At 33.1% G+C, this 21,019-nt stretch overlaps 1 protein-coding gene across 1 annotated transcript in view; it reads right to left on the reverse strand.

The window, feature by feature from the left end:
* LOC140434534 (uncharacterized) overlaps window positions 1-21,019 on the reverse strand; it is a 126,630-nt gene that overhangs the window by 33,633 nt on the left and 71,978 nt on the right. Inside the window, exons 17-22 of the mRNA XM_072522873.1 lie at window positions 20,651-20,849; window positions 13,311-13,651; window positions 7,411-7,557; window positions 6,321-6,629; window positions 405-698; window positions 121-269 (exon numbers count right to left, since the gene is read on the reverse strand). Coding sequence (XP_072378974.1) covers window positions 121-269; window positions 405-698; window positions 6,321-6,629; window positions 7,411-7,557; window positions 13,311-13,651; window positions 20,651-20,849 — 1,439 coding nt within the window. The remainder of the gene's footprint in view (window positions 1-120; window positions 270-404; window positions 699-6,320; window positions 6,630-7,410; window positions 7,558-13,310; window positions 13,652-20,650; window positions 20,850-21,019) is intronic.

Genomic DNA, 21,019 nt, shown 5'->3' on the forward strand with positions numbered 1-21,019 from the left:
TTAAATGAAGCAAAAATATTACATTAAATTTTGTCTAAGGAGTACATGTTAAAGTTTGATATAGAGATTTGTTTTTGTTCCAGTCACTAAAACATGTTAAAATTCTCAATTTTACTCTACCTCGTCAATAATGGGTTTAGACCAGGTGTTTGTTTTATGTAATAGAGTCATTGCTAATGCTATAATTGCTACAGGGGCACTCATTGCGTTTTGAATTTTTTCAAACTTTTGATCATTTTGAGTTAGGCTTCCTCTAACAATAGATTTACCTGCAACAATAAATATATTACGAACTCTCCATTATATTCGGTTACACAGAAAGATCACAAAACTATCTAAATTTTGATGAAACAATGGCAGAAACTAAAATATCGTAAAATTATGCAATCTTTCAATTGTTTTACCGGCAGTAACTTCTTGAAATCCTCCTAAAGCGACGGTATTTTGTGGTGGTATTACAAATTTCGGCTCTCTTGCTCTAGGACAAATATCTTTTTCCATAGTCACACTGTGTATAAAAAAGCAGTTGTTTCCATATTTTGGTAGATTTGTTAAAAATACCTCGGCAAGTTTATCGATATCCAAAAATCTCGTAACGCATGCTGTTCCATATGGAGCTACTATTCCGTTTCTACCTCTATTCAGTCCATCGAACATATAATACATTCTAGCTCCCCGCCAAATTGCCACTGTTAGACCTAAAAGATATGAATATTAAAACAAAACAAATATATCAGAAACAATAATATCATTATCAATGGCGCTACAACTCTTCGCGAGTCTTTGCCGCCTTTACTATTGCCTTCCATGTTTGTCGGTCATGTGCCAGTAATTCCCATTGTCGCACTCCCATTTTCTCTAGATCTTCTTTGATTGCATATTTCCACCTTTTTCTAGGCCGCCCTACAGACCTTCTTCCCTCTGGCCTTTCCCAGAACACATTGTTTATAAGGCGATTGTCGTTATTGCGTATCACATGCCCTGCCCATCTGAGTCTATTGGCCGTTATATATCTGACTAGATTTTCTTTTCCGAATAGAGACTCTAGCTCGTTAGAAAAAAACAATAATATGTTTCACAATAATAACCCTTAAAATACGGAGCATATGTCACACTTAAAATAGGCATATATGGATCTTTTGGCAGAGTTCTCACGGGTCAAGTTTAATTGTCTGATTTTAGTTGGTTAACCCCTTAAGAAACTCCCCTGAGATAATTCGTCTCCTACTAGTTGTATCTAAGATAACCAACACGAGATATCTCGTTTTATTTATTATTTAAATTATTATATATTATCTAAAACGATTTATTTCGTTCTTTCGAGTTAGGCTTTCGAAATTTGAACGAATTTAGACGAAGTAGTTGTAACATTTACACAGCTGTTGTGTAGTATTAGACAATCAACAGGTCGAACGATTGAGGATTTGCTTGTTAGCTACCGATCTAGAAACATTTAACCAACTTGCGTAAGACATAAAAGAGAACAAATGGACGCCAACGGATAGAGATGAAATGCGAGTATTTTTTGCAATTATATTACTGCAGAGTTTGGTAAAGAAACCAGTGTACTGGCTTTATTGGTCTACAAAACCAATAATTAAAACGTTTTTTTTCCCTAAGATTATAGAATAATATAAAAGGTTTCTCAAAATAAAGCAATACCTGCATTTCTCTAACAATAAATCTCTAGACAAATCCTCTAACAAAGATACTTACTGAAGTCCGAAACTGTATAAGATCTGGGAAGTTTATGAATACCTAAATACTAAGTACAAATATTTTTACGATTTGGAAATGGATGTAACAATTGACGAGAGCTTACTTCTCTACAAAGGCAGATTCATGCCGTGTGTGCAATGCAACTACATGCTGTGTAAATCCTCCTCCGGACATATATGGCATAACATAATTTATACGGGAAAGGATACAAAGTTTGACGAACGATATAAAATCTTCCAGTATCAACACGTATTGAAACTCTAATTAAACCTCTACTGTCGAAAGGTCACTGTTTGACTTAAAACTTTTATACATCCCCTGAACTAATTGACCTTTTATTAGCAGTTCGCACAGATACGTACGGTACTATTAGAATGCAAAGAAAGGGTCTTTGAAAGAAAGAAAGGACCACCAGAAATGAGGAACACACTTAAGAAAAAGTAAGTTATCGCGTTTCAAAATGCAAAGGCAGTAGTAATGAAGTGGAAGAATAAACGAGAGGAGAAGAACCAATCAGCGCAGCATATCAAATGTCCCTCCCGATCAAACATTTTACTCATATAAAGGTCAAAAAAGAAATAAACAAACTCAAATCATGAAATTATTATAGTGATGACAACTTTAGCATGGTTCTGATTAATATTCGTTCTATATGATATAAAACAGATGAATTATTTTTGTTTTTAGAGGAATTAGGAAATCCCCCGATAGTTGCGGTTACCGAACACTGGCTTGAAGTCAACGAGCCTTTTTGTAGAAAAATATACCACAATTGCTAGGTATGATTGTCCAAGTTCAGCTTATGGTGGCACCCTAATTCTTTCTAAAAATAATGATTTCTCTCCTATAACAAAATATGACTTTCTGTTGAATGAATCATTTTTTGAGTTTTCATTGGTTTATAACAAGAATATTATTGTATACATTCTTTGCATTTATAGATCACCTGACTCTTCCACGTAACTATTTTTTCAGAACCTGTTAAATTTGTTAGGCGATCTGCCGAATAAAAGCAGAAAGATTCTATGCGGTGACTTGAATATTAATTACGCTGTTGCTTGTGCTACCCAATTATCCTTGGTCAATATATTCGAATCGTATGGTTTCACAATGCATGTTAATTCTCCTACAAGAATTACTAAAACAACATCTACCATAATTGATTATATTGTCTTAGATTTCTTACCCCTTGATGTACGTTCTACAATTATTAATGCAGTACTCTCTGATCATAAAGCAGTATATATCAAGTTTAACACTCCTCTGTTTAACAATCAATCCTCTGTGGACGTGGACTATAATTTTAGTGATTTTTTAGATAAGCTTGTCTGTATTTTCAATAAGGCATTTCCTTTAATTACAATTAAGTCAAAACATTACAAACCATGGACTACCAAAGGTAACCGCATATCAGCCAAGAATATGCGTTCACTACGTACACCAAGAAATTTACTACCAATTACTACCTACTCTTTGTCACTGAATATATCTCCAAGTACAGAGAAACCTATCTAAAACTTATCAAAACAGCTAAAAAAATGTACTATATGAATCGTCTGGGAAGCTCTAAAAATGTCGCAAGGGAAACTTGGTCCGTAATAAACGATCTTCGAAATAAAACTAACACAGCTCAAACATTTTCTCTTCCAAACCAAACATGAAAATCTAAATGAATATTTCGTTAATGTGAGTAAAAATATAACATCAGCTATTTTGCCACAAGATCCTATTTTCTATCTCCCCAATTCAAAAAAGGTCTCGAATTCATTCTTTATAAGACTAGTTGATAAATCTGAACTGATCCAAACAATCAGTAGTATCAAAAGCAAATCTTCCTGTAGTACTGATGGACTATCCATAAAAATTTTCTTAAATCTCCCAAATAATGTGTTGGAAGTCATGTCTCACTAATTAACGATTCCTTTGAAAAAGGTATATTTCCAGAGTACCTAAAGACAGCCATTATTATTCCTCTTCGTAAGTGTGGTGATAAATCTAATGTCTGCAACTATAGACCTATTGCCTTACTACCGGTCCTATCCAAAATTATTGAGAGACTTATAAAAGCCCGACTTATGTCCTTTCTCCTTGAAAACAACATTTTATCACAGTCAGTTCGGCTTTTTATTTAATAAATGTACAAGCGATGCTATGTTTTCTGCACTACATAAGGTCTATCAAGCACTAAACAATAATCTTTATACTGCCACTGTTTTTTTGTGACTATGCCAAAGCTTTTAATTGTGTTAATCACGACATTTTGATAAAAAAACTAAATTTCTACGGAATTGGAATAGGAAACAACTAGTTAGAGCAAATGATACCGACTCTAATCACAAAAGCATTGTATGTAGAGTACCACAAGGTTCAGTACTAGGTCCTTTATTTTTACTTATCTTTATAAATGTCATCACTAACTTAAAAATCGATGGAAAAATTTTTCTTTTTGCTGGTGATACCAGTATTACCTGGAAGAACTCTAATATTGCAACTCTTCATGCAATTATAACTTCTAATCTACTTAAAATAAAAACCTGGTCCGACTCTAATTTACTCTCTTTTAACGTGGATAAGACAGCAGCATTATCCTATAAAGGAGCTCTTGAACCCTTGCTTCTTAATAACAGCCAGATCAGTATAATTGATTCTGTAAAATTTCTTGGTATTTTTATAGACAGCAACCTTAAATGGTCGCTTCATATCATTTTGTTGAGTAAGAAACTAGCCTCAGCCTGCTATGCAATAAGATCTGTTTAGAAGGAAATGAATTTAGCATCGTCCAAAATAACATACTTTTCTTTATTCGAGTCTCATCTTCGATATGGTCTTCCTTTTTGGTGTTCTAGTACAGCTGCTCAATCTGATGTTATTTTTAAATTACAAAAAAGAGCAATACGGTATCTTTTTGACCTCAGTATGTAACCGTTTCAAAAGATTTAAAAGAAAATCATTATAAATTTCTAATATTTTTTTTAAATAAAACTACTAACCCCATCTATCTGTCAAGAACTGGTAGCCGACTCAAGGATTCTTCTGTAATTCCCAAATATATCGGGTAGATAAGCACATTCATCAACTTGTCACTCACGCCCAGATTCAGAGCGCCAAGATAGCGTCTCTCTCTTTTCTCTTAAGAACGTCCAACCGTTAAGACGTGTTTCCGAAGTGGGTCTCATTTAGAGGTAAGCTAAGAAATCCTTTTCTTGTCCATATTTCAGATAGATATTTATTTTTAGACCCTTATTGGAGAGGCTATAATGCTGATATATTTCTAATACATGTCTCAAGATAATACTGGTATGGAGTTATTCCAGATCCTGGCCCAGTAGCGGTATCTTTTTATGGAATACCTAACCCCTCTTATCTAGGATGGTAATGGATTGATATAGGATGGAGCTGAATCAATGGTTTCATTTGGTTGACTGATTAAATAAGAAAAGAAACAGAGTAGATTCAGGTTGCACCAATTTTTATTATATCTTCTATCAAGAAAACGAGAAATAATTATGAACTCAAAGAATGAAAATATAGTGAAGTGTTTTAATTTTATTTAAAGGTTTATTTTCTCTATTATTCCTAGTTGATAAATAACTATATTATTTTCAATGTAAACAAATTTCGAAATTTGGAGTTAATATATATATATATATATATATATATATATATATATATATATATATATTCATTTACTTTATAACTAATTCTTAATTTAATACGATACAAAGCTTTTTTGTTTATGGTAATGTAAACGTGAAATGGTATTTTGGTATCCTTTTGGGATGACATAACTTTTAATGTTTTCTTTTTGTTCATTACTAAGAAATAATAAAGTATAGTTTTCTTGTAAACCTTCGATAAATCTTAATTTTTTCGTTGCTCGTCCCCTTCGAGGATAAACCAGGGGTGGCGTCCAATAATAAATTATAATTTCATATTATCTAATTGTGCTTGGATTTAAGATACGATATAGTTTCTATATGTTTAAAAAACCCCGCCCAACACTCTTCGACAACGAGCGATTCTGGCCTTGAATATATCTTTGTAGTACGCAATGCCACAAGTTGAATAACACATTGCAAATGCTACTTCAAAAATCACGGGATTTTAACTCTTCCCTCTCTATATATTTCAGAAACTGTTTGCTTAATTCGTAAACACCTACATGGTTTTCCAGCAAGACCTAATCATGACTACTCCACCAGAAATTCAAGCTTTGATGTGTATTTACCGATCCCATTCACTGATTTAGTAAAGAAATCTATATTATATTCGGAAAAAAACTATACCACCGTCTCCCTTTGTAATGATCTAGATATAGATTGTAAATAAACATAGTTATAAAAAAAATAATTTTAACAAAATAAATCTTTCGGTGGTATTTCAGTTTAAGATTCAACGGGTCTTGAAACATATGCTTCTTCTTCAGGTACCCTCTTCTAGCGATTTTTGCAAGTTCTTCCATATCTTAAGCTTTGGTATAAATGGTAACTATTGTATATAATCTATATATTATATAATTAATAATATGGAGGTAACCAATTAAAATGAAAAAAATATACACTGTGCAATAGTTGTCTAATATATAAATACATTATTATTACCTTTTGCTTGAAGTACACCAAATTGATGATTTTCAAAAAATTTTCTTAAACCTCTTTTAACATCATAAATATCTTCAAAATCTTGAGCATTTACATCTCCCACTACTACATCAGGTTCAATGTCGATGATTACCATAAACTTGGAGATGCAAAATTTCTTGGGTATGTCGTTAAGGGTCACCTCTTCATTCTGAATCAACCATCCTATATCTTCGTCACAAAGTTTGTTCCGGGTATTTTCACATTCGCAGGTCAGTTGTTTCAACTGCTTCTTCCGATAGTTTTTGATAAATGTAAACAATTTGTCGCCTAAAAAGGTTTATTAATTCAAAATTAATTTGAAATTTGTATCTTTAGAGTTTACAAAGGCGATCAATATTTTAGAAAATACGTTACATTTCACGTTTAATACTTCCATTGTCGCAGAGATTTATGCACCTTTTTTAATTTTTTATTAGTGTGGTTTACCATACAAGTACTAAGTACCTTTTATTAACTTGAAATCATTAAAACGATCATCAAAACATATCATTAAAACTTGGAAATAATATCAGCAGTTTTAGCTTCCTGTATTTATTTATTTTGGAGCTTAATGAATAGTTTACTTTTTATTATCGTTCCTCTTTCTAACACATTACATTAAGCCGTGTTTACACGTATCCGGTAACTGGAACCAGTTTCACTGACATGCCACTCGACAGGTACGTTTATACACGTGTCCAGTAGCTGGCGAGAGTTCAACTGGCACACCAGTTCGTACTTGGTTGTCAGTCGATTGTTGTACTCTTCACACGATATGCCAGCGACTGGAACGATGTGTTAGAGTGATAAAGGGGACGAGGACCACTGGCATGAAAAATAGACCAGCTCTCTATTTGAGATCGTTGGACTCGGGCAAAAGAGTGTTTGCATGATGCTACTACAAACTATGCCAGCGCTGTCGTTCCATTTACTGGATACGTGTAAACCTGCCTTGATCCTGATAATACAAGTTTTCAATACGATTATCAGTTTGTTTGTTGTCTTCAGTGCCTATTGTTCTCTGAAACTTTTTCACCCATACAAACCAGTAGTTTATTTTTTTACTTACCATATTTTAAAATAGAATCAACGCTCGTATCATTATAACATACTACGCAAAAAATAAAAGCTACGGCTAGAGCTGCGATTGTTGTAGTAAGTTGCTGTTTTCCTCGGTTCTGTTGTGGAAACATTTCGTTAGTTATAGTCATTGTACCTAAAAAATAGGACAATAAATATTTAAAACACTTTAAAAATATACTATATATTTTTTTTAACACATAAACAATGTTCGACACAATTGTCTACTCAGGGTTAATGTTTTCTGTACTAATTATAATGATTGATTGACTGATTCAGTCAGGGTAGACAGGTAAATATGGCTTCTTGGAATTATTTTGTATTACAGGTTCATCATGCTTTTTTTGACTGTTATCCTTTTTGTTGTTTCATTTTTTATGCTTTTACAATTTTTTTTGTGTTATATAGCTCGTCATAACATCCTAATATTTCCTAAATTATAGTGATTCCCCACCCAGTCTGTCTTGCGTGCAGTACTGAAAGGCTCCTACACGGTCCAGAGCCCCTCCTCGACGCAAGCTGAGTCTGGACAAATGGGGTAATAAGATGAAAACAGAATTGAATTTAAATCAACATTTATCAACAATAAAAATTTGAATTCGGTTTCGCTAGGTAGAAATCGTTTGATTTCTGTTTTTGTTTAAATCAACATGTTTGTATTTTTAATAAATTTTATTATAGACTCGAACACTTCTTTCCTATTATCCTTTAAAAGGCAAATTATATTTATTAAAAATTTAGTACCAGTTTTTACGAGGTTTTCCATTAAATCGTTTATGTGAGTGATATGTTTTCTACATTTTGGCAATATGTGGTGAAGATCGGCTCTTTCGTTGTATCCCTCGCATATATTGGTTTTCTTATTTTGTTTAGATGGGCTTGGTATGATGCACGACCAAATTTTATTCGTGGTAATGAGACAATTTGTCTTCAGCTAAAGGAGTAATTACTGTACCAGTAGATTCTCTGGATATTTTTTTGTATCAATTTATACTGTGTTTTATGCGTGTTACAATAATTTACCCAATAAGCTTTATATTTTTGATACATGTTTTTTATACATTTTTATGTAGTCTGATAGACAATTCTCATCAGTTAGTAGTTCTCTTGTTTCTGTACTATCTTTTGCAAGTATATCCGCGTGTTCATTATATTCTATACATATTTGGGCTTTCACACAACTGATTTGTGTTTTATAGTAGTTTCATTCAGTAAGTTGACTCAGGAGCATCCGAATTTTTTAAATATAGGAGTGAAATATTTTAAAACTTAGATCCACTAGCTTTTTAATACTTTTTAAAACCAACATTGAATCAGAAAATGATGTAATATTCTTATGTTCATTTTGTAATGATATATATTCCAATCCTTTTAATACTCCATAAGCCTCTGCTGTAAAAATTGAGCTTTGCTTATTCATTTGATACTCCTTTTCGGTTTTGTGCTTGGGGTATGAATATTGCACAACCTGTTCCTTCTTCCTTTTTGGATGCATTGGTATACACGGTTAGACTACTTTTATTTTTTTAGAGTATTTTTAATTATTCGTTGATTTTGTTTTGATGTATAACATTGTGGAATTATTACTATTGTTTGATTTTGGTATATATTCAAATATTTATCACTTGTGGTTTTTGTAAATTTGAAGTGAGCTGTTACTATAATTTTATTAAATCTAATCTAATTATGTATTTCTCGTAGCTTAGCGGGTTAGAAGAACGAAGCGCTTTCACTTCAATGTGAGAGGTCTAGTCTAGTGATTTTCGCAAAACCCATGAAAATTGTAGCAATGATCTAAATAACACTCAATTAGATTCACAAATTCAGATACTTAGGAGTAGTACCAAATTATAAGTATGATCCAGATATAGAAATAAAAATACGAATAGAACAGGCTATAACTGAAAACTAATCTTAAGTTAACTAATCCTTTAAGAGATGAAGCCAGGACGTTAAAATTAAATACCATGAGATGGCTAGAAGCCTTTAATTTGTGGCTTTACCGCATAATGCTCTGAATATCATGGACACAACACATTACAAATCGAACAGTATTAAATATCATAAATAGAGAGTTATAACTTATAACAACGATTAAGAAAAGAAACCTCAGCTACATATTGAGAAATGAGAAATATAGCCTGCGCTACAAATAACAATTAAAGAGAAGATAGATGGCCGAAGTGGAGTAGGCAGAAAAGCCCTTTTATGACTTCGCACTATCAGAACTTGGACGGGCATGAACGTTTAACAATTACTAAAAGTGGCGCAGAATACAGAACATTTTGATCATAGTAATCACAAACCTCCAGTAATGGAGTTCACCAGAACAATATTCAAATATTACTAGTTTTGTATTCCGATGATTGAGGTAGCTACAAGGATATACAGCGCTATATACTTAACACTTTCTTATGTAAGTAATTAATCAGTAGGGTCAGTATGTTCTGAGTCGACGATCGAGCTGTACAGTTCGATCAGACTTTAGAACAGCAATCGACAGCTTATCGACATAACACAATCCCAGATGGATAATCTAGAGAAAATAATAAGGAAACAAAAGGACTCCGAAAAGAAAAAATTGAATGAGAAGATTTTTAAATTTATGAAGCTATTATCAACCAATAAGAAACACAAGCCAGCTACATAGACTGTAGCCAAGGAAAAACTCGAAGAATCCCCTAAATCGGGAACAGGTAAGCAGACGGCAAATCCGAAAACAAGGCAATCACTAGAAGCAAGTAAACAATGTGAAAGTCAAAGGCGATGGCAAAGCAGTAAGATAAACCACAAAAAAGGAAGGTAAACCGCTTGTAAAAAATTACAGTCTGTCAATGAAACAGGGGCTAAGAACAAAAAATCTACACAGTAACCAAGATTTCAATAAACGGCAAAGAATACATTATTCAAACGATAAACGCTGTGGACTACTGCAAATTCACATAATATATATATATATATATATATATATATATATATATATATATATATATATATATATATATATATACTTGAAGAATTCAACAAAAAATACCAAGATCCAATGGATTGCATTTCTATTGGATGCTTTCCCCTTTATAAATCCAAGAAAATAAGGCAAAACCGCTCCCAATGCACATATTGAAGGTAGAAAAAAAGACCTACATAAATTTAAAAATATCGCAAATATCAGTTATATAAAACTGATCATAGAATTAAATCAACACACAATCATCAGTCGAACCAACATACTACCAGAGCGGAAATATCCTATCCAGCTATCTGGACTTGCTAGTGGCCAAAAATCTAGAACTAAAGCACAGTCGTTAGACGAAGAAACAGGGATTTACAATCTCATACTCCTAGAAATTCGAACTTGGAAAGTAGAACACTCAGTAATAAATAAAAAGAAAAAAGAATTGGGCAAAATTCAAGACTCTAATGAGTGAAGGAATTGGAAATATCCCAGTAATAGATAATCCAAGAGATCTAGAAGACAAAGTACTAGAGTTTGGAAATATTATAAAAGAAGCTCCAAGAAATAGCACCAGAGAAGAACATACGATCCATATACGTATACGATATACGATTCATATGGTAGATTTAGAAAAATAAACCCTAAACTAAAAGAAATGATAAGGGAAAAGAACAGAACCAGCAAAATAGCCAGAAAAACAAGAATCTAGGAAGACTAAATCGACAAGTCAAACTCGCACTAATAAAATACAGAAGCCAAAAATGGGATGAGTACGTAAAACTAATGGAACAGTGAGCTCAGAACATAAAAGAAATATTAAGGCTACAACTCTCTCTCTCTGCAGAGAGAAAATACCCAAAGGTCAAAAGGGCATAATCACCCCAACATCATCAAGGCAAATAAGCGAGTTAATTATAAGGAGCTTGTCAAAAAGGCGGGTCTGAACCGAAAGATATAACAAACAGAGCTATATTTTCCAATCAAAGCCATAGTTTATTTAAGGAATATTTTAAATGCAGGCTCTTAAATTAAATAGAACTTTCCTGCAAAATAACAGGCCGATTATCTTACTTTCAGCAGTCAGAAAAATAGTAAAAAGAGTCATATACACCACATCCAAAAAAATATACAAAAAAAAACAAACAACAAACCGGACTCGGACAATCAACAAAAATTTAAAAACTAACAAAATGGCAAAGGTTGCTAAATACATTACTAAAAAAAAACAGAAATAACGAGACGGAGGGGTTCAAACTTTCGAGCGACGAGTCACCGAACTGAACCTACGGAGCGGGAAATCTGGGCCCAAGCAAGCAAAAGCACAACGATGATATGTCAAGATGATAGCAGGATTATAGTGCTTTAAGCTCTCCTGCTTAACTAGAAGAAGCATTTCATGTGGGAGTCTTTCAATCCAGGACTTCTGTGTGACAAACATTTTGCCGATTTGTATCCTATATAGCACATCAGCGTGATATCAGGGAGTGAAGGATAGTCTAACTAAAGCATTAAGGTGAGGTGCAGTGGTTCCTGATCTACTAGGATTAATCCTCCTCACCCCAATGCACTGTATTGCCTAATTTTCTAAGGGGTGTATGTAATGTATCAGCCACATACCCAAGGGAAACAACCCCACCCCCAAACGCAATCGTTAATCAGTTAGCCGGTATGTACAAGTCAACATAGCAAGTAAATAAAAGAAACAAAATAAGGGGTAGTTAGCCTAGAAAAGAATAATTAAAATTAATTAAATAATTTTTTCATACTCCGAATTAATAAAAATAAATTCAGCACAGTTTAATGTATACATTTCAAGTAAATAAAAGACATATAGCCAAAAGTCAACATCGGAACTCCACTTCGGACGTGACAAAAGAATCTAGGGTACGAGTTGGCAGGAGATAAAAAGAAACAGAAGTTGGTCAACAATTATCGTGATATCGTGTTCGACGGAAGGTAGAGATTCGAAAATACGAATTTTTCGTCTCGCTCAGTACCGCCATAACGTACAGTGAATTCCAGCGTTCATCCAGACTGTTCCTGAGTTCCAGGTTGGACTACAAGGCGTATTCGTTAGCTAGGGACTAAGTACGCTAAGGTAACGACCAGTATTTACTAACCATTTGGGGAACAATTAATAGTAGGTTGTCCGCCTTTAACTCCCTTAGTAAAATCTCCTCTCGTCTCCCTTTGCAAAATCTGATATCCAATACTAGCTTTCTTGTACATCTTGTGTAGTAGTTGTAAATTTACGTTTGTTAAATATATAGTAAGTTGGAAGTGGCTTGTTTTTTTTACCGTTAGATAGAGACAAGAAGAGAACACATTTTTGCTTTGTACATCTTCCCGGCTTCTAACGCAAGCCAATAACCTCTGACTCTTTACAGGACCTACATCGACGTACCCTTCAGCCCCTATCCTGTTTGTCTTCCTACCCTCTTGTAAATCCGCGAGGGCGAAATCACGACCTATTCGAACTAGTGGACCAGTATGCCTCAAATTCGCTCGGACTGCTAAATCTCCCTTAACCACAGGGGATATTTCAGTGGTGACAGTGCTAAGCCTTCCTTAGCAACAACCCTCCATTATTACAGTGATGACAGCTCTTATCCCTGTTTTTTTACCTACCCTCTAGTAAAAAACAGCCTTTATTTTATGTAGAATTTTTATGTAGAATTTTACCTTCTTTTATTACATGTACATGTCGCACAGGCTAGGTTCGTTTATATTGCTTGGTTGCAAATATTGAGTCGACATAAAAAAGTTTTGGAAGATAAAATGTAGAAATCAGAAATTGCAAAGAAAATGTTCCTATTAGACGAGTGGTAAAATATAGGATACTAATACGGTAAAAGGGAGGCAGATAAAGCTAAATAAATAGAATTTATTAAAAACTGACTTCATAAATACATATTGCAAAAAGTTCGTTTTACCTCTTAATATCCACATTCCTTTGTCTATTTCCTCAAAGAAGTACCAGTTTCCTGAATAAACATCAGTCCTTTCACACTCTGGATTAAATCGCTGCCTCACATCATTATTGTTTGTAAGTTTTACCGTTTTAAGTTCAAATTTGGTTTCTGGTATAAGTTTTGGTGGGATATTGGTATAAATGTGGTTAACCATATCATCAAATTTGTTAAATGCCAAAACACATGCCCTTCCCGACTTTTCCTTTTCCCTCCAAAAATCGGAACCCCTGTGAATCATTGGAGGATACTGAATTTCGGATTCTTCTTCTGATAAAAGTTCTTCTTCTTCACCGCCTTCACCTCTAGAAATAGAATACAAAGAATAATAATGGAATTGGCGGTTATTTAATTGAAATTATTGTTTAATAATATAATACTAAATAAAACCATGACTGTTTAATTTTCAAAAAAATATATTTGTAAATTTGACACGTCCCGTTGAAACAGTAAAATATTACCGCATATGATAGCATAATACCTAAGTCAATAAAACGTATTTCTGACTGCAAATACTTACAATAATGAACTTAGCCGCATTTACAACTTTTTTTTTTATAATGGCTTTGGCTTGAAACCTTAAGCCACGTAATTACATATAGATATTAGTATTCATTCATACAGGATTGTACAAGGAGGACACTTTTCACGCTCAGGGATTCATCAAAGCGGCTTTATTGTAACAAACAAGACATAAACCATGGTTAGGTAGGTGGGCAACGTATATGGTAAACATACAAAGGAAATATTGACGCATACGATCAATTTTATACTCATACCTTTAATTTAATTTTTGCAAGAAATATCATAATTATTTTAAAGATTTTTATATTGTCTTCACTTAATAGAAGATTTACGTTTAATGGTGTACTTAAACCCTCTTTTATCAATTCTTTTAGCAGCCATGTACTTGTATTACGATGTAGGGGGCAGTTGAAGAATATGTGATTTAAATCAGCTATACTAGTCCCACACTCACATCGGTCTGTTGGGAGAACTCCTATTTTGTGTAGATGTTTCGGAAAACATCCATGATTTACTTTTAATCTTAAGACAGTTAACACTATGTTTCTGCTTAGTGTGACATCTTTGTAAAATTGTTTTACATCTACTGTGGGTTGTAATTTGTATAAATTAGTGCCCCTGCTTTCACCAAACTGAATCCATTGTCTGTCCCATTTAAATTTAATATGTTGTTTGATATAGGCAAGTAGGTCACATGTGTTAAATTCTTCTATCACCATATGTGGGTGCTGTATTGGATTCTTAGCTATAGAATCAGCAATAGTATTGCCAACAATATCTGAGTGTCCCTTAACCCATAGAAATTTAGTACCATATGGATCTGATAGTTTTAGTAACTGTTGAAAAATTTCTAATATGAATATATCGCTATTTATTGTGAATTTAAAGTTTTGCAAGGAGTGTAATACTGACAGTGAATCACTGCATATGACAATTTTGTTCCACTGGTTTTCACAGCACAATTCAAGGGCTTTGTATATAGCACATGCTTCAGCAGAAAAAATGCTGGATTGATTATTTAAAATAAATGATTTTTTAATATTCATTTTTGGTACAAAGTAAGCACTGGTTGTACATGTTGGTGATTTTGACCCGTCTGTATAGATCACAATATGATCTGAATAGCCACTTAAGATTTCTTTAAGAGTAGTGTAGCAAAATTCATTTTGGTATTTAGGGATAATAATATTTGTAGCTAGAACACTTGTTCGATGTGGTATATCCAACGATTCCCAGATAACATTACAAGGGGAGTTTATTAACTTCAGTTCGTTGCAAGTTATAATTGCTCTTGCAAGTGGTGAAGAGTTTTTTTTAATGAAGTATGTAGATGTTAAATCAGCTGTATTTAATTTATTAATTATTTTTGCATTATAAGTGCCACGATAATGTTGGTTTAGGAAATATTTGCTTGCCAGATATTCTCTGCGCAATGAGAGTGGGTTTTCAGATGCTAGAGCTAGGGTGGCTTCATTTGGAGTTCTTTTCATTAATCCTAACACAATCCTTAGAGCTTTATATACAACTTATAACAAATAATAGATATGAACCAAAATTAATATACAATTTAGAAAATTGGTGCCGGTACAGGTACAATACAGCACCGGTTTTCTAAGGCTGGATGTACTTTTGTTATTATTTCTGTGGTTTGTTTTCAAACAAACAAAACAAACAAAAACAAACCACATCCTGTGGTTTATTTTTTAACCAGGAGGAGTAAACTAAAAAGACAGATTTACACCTAAGAAATTACTAGAACAGTCACCAAATACAGCTTCTTTTTTGGTTGATTATCTCGGCCTTGACGTAATCCAGTAATCGATTCTAACTCAACTTTGTTTATGTTTGAATAATAATATTTTGCAATTCACTTCAAATGTATATTTTTTTGTTTTTATAATCGCAATAAAAGAAGATGAAGAAGTTGAAGAATTTTTAGAGTTTATTTATCACATTGTAGAAGAACATCGTCCGGAACGTATACGAAAGCGATATATTCGTGATAAAATTATATCTAAAATGCAATGGAATTTTACAATATTTCATCAGCGCATTAACTTAAACAACAAATATTGTATACTACTTTATAGGAGTATAACCAGTTTTTATGGGATTGCCCATTTTTCAAATATACAGGTATAGACTTATGTTCATACATATTGTTTAGGACATCTTGTTCATCACTATTCCAGTCTGCTTATATCCCTTAATTGTTCTGTAAATAGTTGAATTCGCAACACCTAAAATTAGCACATTACTTTAGTAACTCTTCATTTTAACAATAACTATTCTGAAAAACTAACCCGTTGCCTGTTTTATTTTTGCTACCATCGCTGTTATTTTTATTCCAGGATTATCAATTTTTATTTGTTTGTACATGTTTTTCATTTGATGATAAATGACCCAAATCTACTCGGTGTTTTTTAAGACGGGAAGGATAATTACCACTAGTACTTGGCATATAGAACAAAAAAGACTAAAGTGGTATGGACATGTAAGAAGAGCTAGCGACAGCAGATGGATAAAAAGAATAACCGAATGGAGCCCCATAGGAAGGAGGAAAAGAGGACGACCCCGAAAATCCTGGAGAAACGAAGTAGACGACGCCATGAGTAAGAGAGGACTAAACGATGGAGAATGGAACAACAGAGAGAGAGATGGAAACGGTTGAGCGAGGGAAGGCAGTGAATACTGTATAATCCCTAAATATATATATACTTGGCATTGAATCCATATTGTTATCTTAATAACACTAATACGTCGCTAAATAGTTCTAAAAAGAACTGTTTTTTTATATAAATGCAAACAAAAAATCTAAAAATCAAACTAATAACGCAGAAAATACAAAAAATCGTCGATACAAATTTTGAATTTTAAAATTTTATAAATGTCATTAGTGTCAAAATGTCATAATTTAGTGGAGTAAACTTGTCTGCTGTTCGACCAATTACAAACTAGCATTACGGCGCGGTAAATTTGAATTGCTCCTCCTGGTTAAAAAACAAACCATAGCTGTTTTATGATTTCTAGGAGTTTTTTTAGGATTAGCACAAATAGTAGAGAGATTAATAGGTAATGATTGGGTCTTTTCCATTTTCTATTGGCTCCATATTTGTATTTTCCGATCTCTGTACTTGGCAATATTTTCGTTGTATTTAGCACGTATATTATTTTTGTGAGGTATCGTCACATTATTGTAGTAAATGAAGGCAGTTAAAAGGTTCATTTGTAACATAACCAACATAAATTGTTCTTTGTAGCCCATGGAACCCTTAACACATCCTTTTTTTTGAGGCTCTATGATATTTTTTTGAGCACGGTGTTGGTAGATATGCTGAGCTACATAAGATGTGACCAATTTATACACAATTGGAAGACAAGTAATTGAGCGGTACTTGGATAGATCTTATGTGTTATTTTGATCCTTCAGTATAAAATAAGTTGTTCCCTAAGTTATTAATGATGGTATTAAAAATCACATGATTAACTAGTGTTGATAAGTACTCATTCCAAACTTTCCGAACATTCCAAAACTTGGTCTGGTTCAAGAGATGATTTCCAGTTATGAAGAGCTTTGATGATATTTACCTAGTGGTGAAGGGTTCGTAGGGAGTATTACTGTAATATGGTCAGTTGTGCATCGTATTTTCTATGCATTTAGCATTTTTGATAAGAGCAGCTGGTGTAGAAAGTTGATTTCCCCAAAAACTGATGAATTTCTTCTTGACTTGGATACGATTTATTGGAAGTTTCTATAGTAAAATTGAGTTTCCGATATTTTAAATGTATCCAGGCACTCTTGTGTTCTGTTGTTTTTTGAATTATATTTTGAGTGTAGTGAACGTCTTCTCTCTCTCTCTCTCTCTCTCTCTCTCTCTCTCTAGTTTCATCCCTCCTTGTGGAGAATTGGGCGCTTATGTCTTTCTTGGCCAAAAGTATAATATTGCTGGTTGGCTGGGTCAGCGCATCTTCTTTCTTATTTATTCTCTGCATAATCATCATCATCAATGGCGCTACAACTCTTCGTGAGTCTTTGCCGCGTTTACTATTGCCTTCCATGTTTGTCGGTCCTGTGCCAGTAATTCCCATTGTTTCTCTGCATAAACTGTGTACTAATTCCTTCCATTCTCTATTTTTTGCTCTGTTTTTAATTTTCCTTCATCTTAGTTAAATTTTTTCGTGTTATTTCGTTGTAGTCCCTTTCCAGCTGTTGCCTGGTCTTTCTTTTTTTCTTTTCCTCTCTGGTTGGTATTCGATTGATTGTCTGGTTATGTTGCTTTCATCGTTTCTTAAAGCATTTGCAGGATTTTTCGTAAAGACTTTTTTATAAAAACTGGCAGTTTTTTAGTTGTGGTTTCGTCCTGTTTTCCCGTTTTTGCTCCGTAAAGAAGTATACTTTTGATGCAACTTTTAAAGATTTTAATTATTGTTATTTCTGATATTTAGTTTGTTTGCCAAATTTTATTTAAATTTTTGAATGCATGTTAAGTCTTTATTATTCTTGTTTGTATATCCTTTTTCACCCCACGTTCCTTTCCATAACTGATCCCAAATATTTGAACTTGTCTACCTCTTATATTTCCTTACCGTTTATCATTATTTTATTATTCAGGTGGTTATTATTTTTTAAGAGTTTGGTTTTCTCTATATTTATTCGGAGCCTAATTCTGTCGGTGTGTTAACTTGTTAATTTTTGTTTGCATTATGACTTTGGTATTCAGTTAGTAAGAAGATATCATCAGCAGTGATACTCCAGTCGTCAGAGACGAAAATGCCACTGAACCTCTAAAAATCATACAAGCAAGTTGATTTTTGCCGAGAATATTAATTTTGGGACCCCAAAAAAGATGCAAAAAAGTTTACTACTTTTACCTTCGGGCTTCCCCCTCAAAACCGTCCCTGCAGGGGGATAAAAGCGCAAAAAAATCGATTTACCAAGAATTTGTACACCGTAGACAAAAAAGGTAGCTGAGATAATTTTAAGTAAAAATGTTTATTAGCATTTTTTATGTAGAATGAACCGTTCTCTTAAAAACAACGCTTGAAGGGACCGTCGATTTTGCATACCAGTTACGCGCGGGAAATCAATGTTTTGCTGGATTTAAACTTTCACACAACAAACGATCTAAAACATTTAAAACTTTATTTTTCAATTACACTAGTACGTTTTTGAAAAAAACAAAACTTCTGCCAAAACTACACCCAAAACCGTCTTCTTAAATGCATTTCCTGTGACGTGTAATCGTTTGTAATGTAAAACATTAAATTCTGCGTTTTTTATTCATATTTCAAATGCCTCATATTTGTTACCACAACTTAAAATTGAAATTTAATGTCATAGGATCTAAAAGCTGATCTCTAAAAATGGAAATTTTACTACAACTGGTCAATGAAAGTGATCAATTTTATTGATCTCACGAGAATCGCAAAAAATCGCGCCACGTTAATTTATTTAACACCTTTATAAAAACTGAGTTTATTCTCGGCAAAATACAAAACCTACGTACAAAAGCTGCACTCTTTGCCTTTAAAACACATTTTGATTTTTGTCAATACGTCATTTGGCTCAAAAACTATCGAATTTTTACCATCGAGCTGATACAAATTTTATTGAACATTGATTCCGCGCGCGTAACTGACATGCAAAATCGATGGTCGCTTTAAGCGTTGTTTCTAAGAGAACGGTGCATTCTACATAAAAATGCTTTTAAACATTTTTGTTTAGACTTATCTCAGCTACATTTTTTATTTGAAACATTTTTTTCTACGGTGTACAGATTCTACAGAAATCGTTTTAGGGGAAAGCTTGGGGGTAAAAGTGGTAAACTTTTTTGAATCTTTTTTGGGGTCCCAAAATTAATATTCTTTTTAAAATTCAGCTTGTTCGTATGATTTTTAGGGGTCAACTCTCTTTCGTGTTTCTTCGATTAAATCTCCAGTTTGTTGCGATACATTTCGGTTAATTGCCTGTTTTTTAGCCAATGTATTTCTCATACTTTTTTGTTTTAGAGCATCGACGTTGTATTTAATCCTTTTTTTTAGTTTTTTGGTTTTTATCTCTGATTAAATTCATTCAAAGTGTCGCTCTGACTAATATGTGGACTGATCCTACATCAGCACCACTTAAGCTTCTGAAATCTTGCAATCAGCTTCTCCATTTGTATTCAATTTTTATGTGATCTATTTGGTTCTTGTACCTCTCTTTTGGTCATGTCCATGTTTCCTTATGTATCCGCATTTGTTTAAAGATGTTAAAGATTTGTGTCACGGACGTATTGATAATAAGGGAGATGGTCGGTTTGGAGTAGTTTTTATTTCCTAGCTAGTTCTTAGTGAAAAATCTTTTCTAATGAGTCATGGCGCTGTTTATAATTATTTCCGACAACAGTTTCGTACCATTTTAGCTCAAATTATTACCCTACTTTTATTGTTTTGATATATTGTTCCTTTTACCTATATTGTGTACTATGTAAAAGCAATGAACAAAAACGCAAAAATTTAAAAATTAAAAAACTTGAACATAAAACGAATATACCAGATTTATTAAAACGATAAAGAACTGATTAACATCTTATTAATTTAAGATCAGGTAAAATTTTAGACCCTGGGACAAAATAATGAGAAATTTAAGAAGCTTATTAGAGGTAACTATAAGGACACAAATAAAGGACAGGAAGGATCAGGCTTTAGATGATTGGGTAACGCCAAAAAAATACTCACGTTCACTGATATATGGTTCTAGCTAATTATAAGGATAGAAATATGTGAAAAATGCTTACAAATAATCCATCATAGTGTAGTCTCCTTCTCCCTTCTCAGCTAGTGTTTCATAATTTGTAACTGACTTAACAACATCATCTCCTTCCACTTCGTGGTGTAACTTTTGTTGACGTCTAGATCTCATTTTTCTATGCCTTTTTGGTTTTTTTGGTTTGGGAAGACGTAACTCACTCCAGTCTTCATAACCAATAACATATCCTAAAAAGCATAGCTTTTAGCAAGTATAGCTTTTATATCTAAAATCAGTATTTACAGATTTTTTTTAAATGTATAGTTCTATGAAAGAGAAAAAAAAAAAACATTACCTTAGTTTATAGAGCTTTCCCGTATCTTATATGTAAGTATTAATTTTGTTTTGTTGTAAGTAT

The sequence above is a fragment of the Diabrotica undecimpunctata genome, chromosome 2, assembly GCF_040954645.1.
Source record: "Diabrotica undecimpunctata isolate CICGRU chromosome 2, icDiaUnde3, whole genome shotgun sequence".
In the NCBI taxonomy this organism is placed as follows: domain Eukaryota; kingdom Metazoa; phylum Arthropoda; class Insecta; order Coleoptera; family Chrysomelidae; genus Diabrotica; species Diabrotica undecimpunctata.